The sequence below is a fragment of the Octopus bimaculoides genome, chromosome 18 (assembly GCF_001194135.2).
Source record: "Octopus bimaculoides isolate UCB-OBI-ISO-001 chromosome 18, ASM119413v2, whole genome shotgun sequence".
Classification (NCBI taxonomy): Eukaryota; Metazoa; Mollusca; class Cephalopoda; order Octopoda; family Octopodidae; genus Octopus; species Octopus bimaculoides.
The window spans coordinates 35,420,370-35,429,829 of NC_068998.1; the positions used below are offsets into that span (position 1 = coordinate 35,420,370).

The following is a 9,460-nucleotide window of genomic DNA, read 5'->3' on the forward strand; positions in this document are numbered from 1 at the left end:
AGCAAACACTGAATCTGCCCCCACTGTCACAAACACACTATTTCTTTCTCTCTTTCTTTCTCTCTGTGTCTGTCTGTCTGTCTCTCTCTTTCACGCGCGTACGCACAGATTTGACTTCGCCATGTCAACAATCTTCAAAATTGCTAAAAGTTTATCGATTTTTACAGGTATACGCGGGTACCTCTGAGAGAGAAAGTTCACTAAAATGCACATAGGGTCATTCCGAATCTTCTCCTAAAATTGGAGCGACATGCGTGCTAATTTGTGGACGTGCATAAACCACATTCACGTACACACACACACAAACGTCCTCTCTTTTATAGATATTGATTTGCGTTAAAGCGGCGAGTTGGCAGAATCGTTAGCACGCCGGACAAAATACTTTGCAACATTTCATCCGTCTTCACGTTCTGAGATTAAATTCCGCCGACGTCGACTTTGCTTTTCATCCTTTCGGGTCGATTAAATAAGTACCAGTTGAGTACCGTGGGCGATGCAATCGACTTACCCCTCTCCGAAATTGCTGGCCTTGTGCCAAAATTTGAAATCAATATGTATTTGTATCTATGAATAGATATATACGTGTGTATGCCTGCTTGTGTGTTTGTTTGTATGCATCTGCATATGTGCTTCTTACATGCATCTTCAATGAACAACCGATTTCCAGAAACGCTTACAGTATAGTTTGCCTCCCAAATTCCTATAAAAGTGAAGTTACCTTTGCCTCCCTCCCTAACTCCTTCCCCTTTCATTCTTTTCTTCCTTCCTCTGTCTCTTCCGTTATCCATCTATCCATATATACATACACACATTGAGATTTACTCACGCTCTATTAAAGTTCCGTGAACATCTTTCTATCGGTTAGATGGAGCAGTTAAAACAATTACTGTTGCTAAGTTCACACAAACTTAAACCATTTTGATAAAAAGCTATTTTTACTAGTTTAATTATTACCTCCGCCTTCGCTAAAGTGGAGGTATTGTTTTTCAGTCGTGTTTGCTTGTTTGTTTGTCCGTGGACAAGATATTTCAAGAATCACTGGATGGATTCGAATGAAACTTTCAGGGATGTTTAACCTTGGGAATCGCACGAACTGATTAGATTTTGGGATCGATCCGGTACCGGACAAAGATTCTGGATAATTTTCCGTTTTTTTTTTTTTTTTACTTAATTTTTGAGAGCGGTCGGATTCATTTTTAGTATTCTCGTTTGTGAGAGAAGTCGAGTTTATTTCAGATATTCTCGTTTTAAAAAAATCATCGGCTAATCGTTGAGAGGATGTTGGTGTTGCCTTGGCGGAGGTTTGCGCTGAGTGCTCTTGTTTTTAGTAGCTTAATCATAGTCTTACTTGTGAAAGCAACGAACATGAGACCCTTACTATACATTGCGTTTCAAATGATCAACTACGTAACATTTTAAAAAGATTTTATTTAAAAACTACTCGTTGGAATTCAATGAAATTTCCACAGAATGATGGTAACAGTTATATGCGTGTGGTGCGTAAAAAAACATGAGGTTTTACACAAGAGTAAACAAACCGCGACCATTTGCATGATTTCCACGAACTTTCAGTGTTCCAAATTATTAACGAGTGTTCTGATAATCGTGTAATTATGGGTCGTAATGTGACTTAACTCCTTCAGAGAAATATGGCATTACATTTAAACTTGCGAAACGTATATCAACATTAGAAATATCTAAAATATTGGGAAGATATCACTAAACTTTGAAAAGATTTGCTACAGCTTCTACGAAGATACGTAAGAGAGTCGACAAGGATCAATCGAGGGTTGTTTCTTAGCAAATTTTGCTGCAACGGGCTTATCCTACAGAGAACTTTTCCGGTTACTTTTGGGTATCTCCTTACACACACACACACACACACACACACACACACACACACACACACACACATATGTGGTGGTTGTCTACTCCTTATGCAGAGTTTGACCATCTCCTGTACCTACATCTTAGAACTATCATGGCATCTGATGTAGCTTTTTAAACCAGACAATGTTTTGAAAAGACAACTGCATAGATTGCATATCCAATTTGGACCACCAAGAGTTGCAGTTAAGTTTTGATCTTTGTGAATCTAAAACGAAATCCCTAACAAAAGCATATTAGTCCTTACTACATTCAGTATATTTTGGGGTTCACGGATTTACCGTCTTTCAGTACTAATAGTGGATTCTATTTTTTGTTGGATGTAAGTTTCACTAATAGTCCTGTGAAATTTTGTTGCTTGAGGATTATAGGACATACCAGAAGAGTTTCTGTTAGTTGCATGCATATTTCTCTGTATTCTTTTCAGTATGCGTATACGAATTATAACTAGCATATGAGTTACTAGAACAAAGACGAATGCAGCAAAGCATTCAAAACTATGGCATAATGAGTAATATAAATTGTATCATTTTTATCTTCAGAAAATAGGCACTCTTCACCAAAGAACTCATGCGAAGGAATCTCTATGTTTTGCGTGCTATGAATAACAAGTACTGGCAACTTGAAGATAAGAGACAAACATAAAACTAATACTAAAATACTTGGCGACTTTTCATGCAAAAAGTATCGATTGCCGTATCAACATACTCGCACACATGTATCAGCTGCTATAATGAAAACAATCAAGGATGAATTGGATAGTCCTATTGCAATAATAAAGCGCATCAAGCGACACACATCATCAGTGTGAAAGTTCAAAGGAAAACATAAAATTACAATTTCCAAAATAATACATATGAAGCAAGTTAAAAAATCACAAAAAGAAAACGCTGTCAGGAACAGTTTTCTCGAGTTTATAATAATACATATATATATAACAATACTAATTCCAATATCCCCGTTCACCATAATAATTCCCATAAAAATAAATGCAGGAAAATAGGTGTCCACCAGTACATCAATCAACCGTTGCAAGATGTTGGCAGACATTTTTGACATTTCTTCTGTTTGTATCAACTTCCATGGAATCCGTTTTCAATTTTGGTGTTCTCTTTGAGATCAGTAGAAACTATCTGGAAAGATGAAATAAAAATTATAAACACATGCATGTAAATATTGAAATTATAGGAAAGAACTGCTTAGGAAATTATTTATCAAAGAAAGCGGATTGCCACAGAAGTAGTTTAGTTAAATTTTCTATCAATATTAACCGATAGTTTTGTAATACAATGAAAACAGATGATTTATGTTTTAATGAGTTTAATAATAGTTGACCATTTCATCATTAGACTTTCTGATATTTTTGAGAAAGCCAAAAATTACTGAATTCTTCATTTCAAATTCGAAATGTGATTTGAGTAGTACATTTTAGCCATTGTAACATTAGAATACAATTCCTCGTAACTAACGAAAGAATAATACTATAGGTTACTGCAGTAAACCATTGCATTTACTGCAGTAAAACATATTGCATGCCTGGCATATACAGCTACAGAAAAACCAGTTTCCCCTGAGAAAACTGGTTTTTCTGTAGCAGTGTGCGTATCTCTTTCAGTGTAAGTTGTGTATGCTTAAGAAATTGTCCTATTCAAGAGCATTATATAGTTCCTTCTACTTTTGTTTTAGTTCTTATTCAGAATTATTGATTTCTTATTCATGTAGACTGCATTGTGTCATATGTGAACCACATTTCGCTTGTAAGTTCCATTTCTGGAATAGCCTAGAATGTTTTCCATGTCTGGTACACTATACACTTGGTGCACTTTATCACGCCACAGGCTGCTCGGACGTTCTCCCATGCGAAGAAAATAAAGCTTAAATTTCTTTTAGTTTAGTTACTGGATTCTATTCCGCTATGAAATAAGGCACGAACGTCATAACATATCGCGTGTTATCGTTTACTATGAATGTACGGTATTTGTAACAAATAAATATCTTCTGTATTGTGATAATTTCTTTTCGTCTTTCTGCTATTTATATTTCAGTTTCCAAAGTAATTAGTGATATATGTTTATTTCCCTTGTATGTCGTTTATATAATTTCTATTTTTGTACTCTTGTGAAGGTCACACTCTGGTACTTCCTGTTGAAACGGGATACGTTATTACTAATGAAATAAATGTGAACTATTCATGTTCATTGCATTTTCTTTGCCATAGAAAGATGTACCATCACATTATGAAATATTGAGGAAAGGGATTTTGCCCATTAAGAATCACAGACACGAGTATCGTCAAACACTCTAAAGACAGGTAGTCGTTAGACAGGTAGTCGTATGAACAATGGAGAAATACCTTGCAGTATTTATTCCTGTTTCTGCGTTATGAGTTCAAATGTCGCTGAGGTCACCTTTTCCTTTTATCTTTCTGGGGTCGATGAATGAATAGCCTAGGGTGATGGAGTGGTGCACTTATTTAAGCGTCAGAATGGTGCACTCATTTAAGCGTCGGAATGGTGCACAACAATATGAAATCAAATGACTAAAATATTCCGTGTGTATTTTTATCGCGTGTGCATTTGTTAGACCCTATTATGAACAAATTCTACACTCACTAATATACTCAGAAGGTCATAATCGAGAAAATGAACCATTCGACCATTAAACCAACGAGAAATCCTGAACACCAGAGCTGTGAAACCTTTGTTCTTTTTTTTATTCCTAATCTCAAAATTTTTCTGATTTCAATAATCTTAAAAATAAATAAAGAAATACAAAAACATAACCAGAGTAATAATAACTTAATTTCTGATTTAGGCAAAAGACCAGTAATTTTGAGAAGAACAAAATTGATAACATTGATTGACTGGTACTTTGTTTTATCGGCTCTAGAAAAGAAAAAATGCAAAGCTGGCACTGGTACACAGAAAGCATCGGATGAATTACAAGGTATTTCCACCGACGTTCTAATGATTTTGCCGGCTCATCACCTAACACAACAACAGCAAAATGAAATGAATGATAAGCTTATTATACAACAAGCTTAGTAATCAAAAATCGTAAATCAAATATTACGAGCTAATTCGCTTAAATATTACATGCCCGACGGAATAGACAGAAAGAAGTATAGATTCTTTCTTCCTGTTCCTTTTCTAGTTTTTCATCCATTAACTCTTACATACACTTTATAAAGATCTCTCGAAATTCTATATGCATCCCAGTTTCCTAATATGATAATGAGAGAGTGCTTTTATGTATTTGTATATATATATTTACCCAAAATCACAGAGTAGGAGTAGGACAGAGTAGGAGAAAGAGTAGTATAAGTGAAGGGAGAGGAGAGAAAATAGTAATTCAGTGAAGGAGAAGTAGTGAGAGTGATAGCCCTGACTGAGAGAGAGCGAGAGAAAGTAATAGCAATGAGAGAAAGGAAGTGGCAAATTGCGTGTCGTGTATCTTCTATTTTTCTCCTTCACAACACATGGAGGAGAAAGGAAGGGGTGATAGATGAATATCGAAGGAAGAGGTGAAAAAAATTAGCGTTTCAACTGTGTGTGAGTATATGTGGGTATATGTAAAAGGGAGGTATGTGAGTATGTGCGTGTGTGTGCGTGTACGTTTGTGCGTGTGTGCGTGTGTGCGTGTGTGTGTGTGTGTACGTTTGTGTGTGTGTGTGTGTGTGTGTCTGTGTATGTGCAATGGAAATAGGATGATGAACGTTCAACGCTGAAAAGAAAAATCAAACAGCATTTCAACACTGTTCGAGTATATGTGTGCACGTACAAGGGAAGTATGAGTATGCTTGTATCTGTGATTATTAATTACCTTATTTAATCCCTTATTTATAAATAAAATACTACAATTAGCTGTCATTTTTGACGGCACAGGGTCAGCTAGTGTAATTTATAAAACAACGCTCCATATTTATAAAGATTTGAATTGTTCATACAGTGACAATAAAATGAAACTTAAATATCCTTTCCTCGGTCCTTGCTTAGCCCTTCCTAAACTGCTTCAAATGTCTCTTTTATACAGCTTCTTCAACTGAATAATGAATGTCTATCTTTTATACAGCTTCTTCAACTGAATAATGTTTGAGCTTTGTTTTCTCGCCACATTCAAACTAGTTCGCATATATGCCCCGCAGATAGAAACACTTGTTGTACGAACATAAACTTACTTTCGATTAACCTTTCCACGTAAATCATAAACCTACATCTTTGTTGGGCTAGTTTATTCGTTTCAGTCATTTGTTTCAGTCAAAAGACTGTGGCCATGCTGGGGTAACGCGTTGTCGGAGTTTTAGACGACTGAATCGACTGCAGTACTTATTTTTTGTTAAGCCTGGTACTTATTCTATCGGTCTCTTTGTCGAACCGCTAATTTGCGGGGACGTAAACACAGCAACACCGGTTATCAAGCGGCGGTAGGGTTACAAATACAGACAAACACACACACACACGCAAACACACAAATATACATACACACACATATATATACGTATGCGTGCATGCATGCATGTATGTATGTATGTATGTATGCATGTATGTATGTATGTATGTATGTATGTATTATGTATGTATGTATACGACGGGCTTCTTTTAGCTTCCGTCTACCAAATTCACTCACAATGTTTTGGTCGCCCCGAAGCTATAATAGATGATACTTGCCCACGGTGCGATGCAGAGGGACTGAACCCAGAACCATGTGGTTGGGAAGCAGGCTTTTTACCACATAGCTGTATTAATTTCTACAACATTTATGGAATTCAGTGTTTGTTACTTAAAAAGAAAACATTGTGTTGATATGTGTTTTCGATAGCCTACATTTTTAACAATTCTTATGATTCCATTTTTGTAGCATGCAAAGTGGCTTAGGGTGCAAATATTTCAACATTCCTTCACACAGTTATTCCAGTATCAATGCAATTGATCATTGCAGAGTGCATAGTGTTTCAAATTCCAGAAATGCTTAGCGTTTCCCAGAGCTGTAAAGCTCCTTGCTATCTGTTATATATTATTTTATATATTTACATCAGATATTTCGGTCTATTATCCCACCCAAAAATATATTTTCATATATTCCTTAATATACGTATTATCTATCATCACATGTACTTGAGTGTTTATTTTACAATTTTCAAACAACATAATCTCTTTTCTGTTCTAGTTTAATAAAACTTTATCTATGTCATTAACCGTTTAATTTTTCTCATTTTTATTGCAAAAATCTCCAAAAGGTACCGCAAATTCTTACCAGAAAAAAAAAAATATTTGTGGTTTGCTAGTAATAAAATTTCAATATATTTTTATACCGCGCGTAAACCCAAGCTATTGCAATACCTGGGGACCAGGTCCTGCAGTAACCTGGGATTCATAGGTACTTATGCTATCGTACCTCTTTTTGTCGAACTGCTATCTTACGGAAACCTAAACAAACGCTCACCGGTTGCCAAACACAAACACAAAAGTAAAAATATATACACACACATGCATATGACACATAATATGTGTGTGTGCGTGTGTGTGTGTGTAAGTGCGCGGGCGTGTGTATGTTAAAAACATATAATAAATGCACAAACAAACAGAAAACACACGCAGATGTTATCGGCCAGAGGGTCACGCGCAATTTCGCGCCTGCAGCAATAATATTAATCCACTTCTGGTGACTTCGGCCGCATGAGGCTGCCGGGAAATGGCAAGCCAACGAACAAGGGACCAAACATGATAAGAAGTGATTAAACAAACAAGAAGTAAATATGCAAAACAGAAACTGGAGATACGAACATGAATAAATGTGATTCAAGATGTGACCATTTGTGGACGGACGAGGGACAAAGATGATAACAAGCAAGACGAAATGTGAACATACGAAAAAACTGAAATAAATAAACAGAATACGGCCTTAGGGAGCTGCAGAGGTCGAAAATATGGTTAACGCCACGAGGAATATCCTAAAATATTAGAAACAAAAGGACAACAGATAGACAGCGAGACTTCGGTATCTCCTGCAAGTCTTCTGGACGGTCTCCCTGTTTACGTTGATAAATGCCGCAATAATCCTTGCCTTCAGTTCAACTTTGGTATTACAAGAAGTTTTGTTGGTCTCCCGCTCAATTGCGCTCCACGCGTAATAATCAAAGGGGCTGTAGTCTGGGGAGTTAGGTAGCCAGATGTTAGGTATAGTGTGGTCGCAGAAATTTTCTGACAGCCATCACTGGGTTCTCCTGCTCGTGTGGCATGGTGCAGAATCCTGTTGCCAGACATAGGGTCTTCCAGCCGCCACCCTCTTGACCCAAGGAAGCACTACCTCCTCCAGGCACTGGATGTAGGCCTCCGTGTTGTATTTGAAGCTGTGTGAGAAGATGAATGGAGACATAACGTCGCCATCCCTAGTGATCACTTCAAACACCATGATGTTGACTGGATGCTTGATTTTTATCACTCTCGGTACATGTCCTCAGATTTCACTGTCCTCAGATTGACACCCAAACACTCTGAAATGTTCGTATTGGAACTTCCGGCGCGAATGCTAAGCAGTACAGCATGTCGTTTCCAAATTTCTGGTAGAGTGAATTGCGTGATGGTGCTGTTTTTCTCACAGACAGTGCTTAACTGACCCTACTATACTGTGTAGCCGACAAAATGAAAAACAAACAATGCGCGTACGCGAAATTAAAACTATAAAATGGCGACAATTTACCCATCGCACCCTGTACATACATGCATACATATATATTTGCACAACGAATTGCCACATAGTTGTCGTCTAGCAAATTCACTCGCAAGTCATTGGTCGACTGGGAGTAGCAGTAGAAGACATTTGCCCAAGGGACCGCAGAGCGACACTGAACCCGAAACTACATGCTTGTAAAGCGAGCTTCTTAACAACACAACCATACCGCATCCTAAAAAACTATGCATGATTTCCTCTTCTTCTGACCTCTATAATCATTTTCAGTCCCTTCTTGGATTATTCCAGCATCACTGATTGTATTTTTTCTTTTTTGCTTCCTAATATTAGCCAACTTACTTTAACATTTTCAGTATATCCTTTCAGTCTTTATATGTCCATATTTTATAAATTCTCATCCGTCCACGGAAGTATGCATACGATTCTTTCATTCCTTTATTCTTTTATTCTTTTACTTGTTTCAGTGCTTCCCTGGGTCAAGAGGGTGGCTGCTGGAAGACTCTATGTCTGGCAACAGGATTTTGCATCATGCCACACGAGCAGGAGAACCCAGTGATGGCTGTCAGAAAATTTCTGTGACCACACTATACCTAACATCTGGCTACCTAACTCCCCAGACCACAGCCCCCTTGATTATTATGTGTGGAGCGCAATTGGGCGGGAGCACCACCTTAAGGGGTTATAGTCGAATGAATCGACCCCAGGACTTATTCTTTGTGAGCTTAGTACTTATTCTATCGGTCACTTGTGCCGAGCCGCGAAGTTACGGAAGACGTAAACACACTAATATCGGTTGTCAAGCGATGTTGTGGTGGGGAGACAACCACAGAAACAAACACAAATATATATATATATGTATGTATATATATATATATATATATAT

At 37.3% G+C, this 9,460-nt stretch overlaps 1 protein-coding gene across 1 annotated transcript in view; it reads right to left on the reverse strand.

Annotated features, from left to right (window-relative positions):
* Positions 1-2,785: 2,785 nt before the first annotated feature.
* LOC106867956 (cholecystokinin receptor type A) overlaps positions 2,786-9,460 on the reverse strand; it is a 19,186-nt gene continuing 12,511 nt past the window's right edge. Inside the window, exon 2 of the mRNA XM_014913036.2 lies at positions 2,786-3,020. Within this exon, the coding sequence (XP_014768522.1) occupies positions 3,007-3,020 (14 nt within the window). The 3' untranslated portion in view covers positions 2,786-3,006. The remainder of the gene's footprint in view (positions 3,021-9,460) is intronic.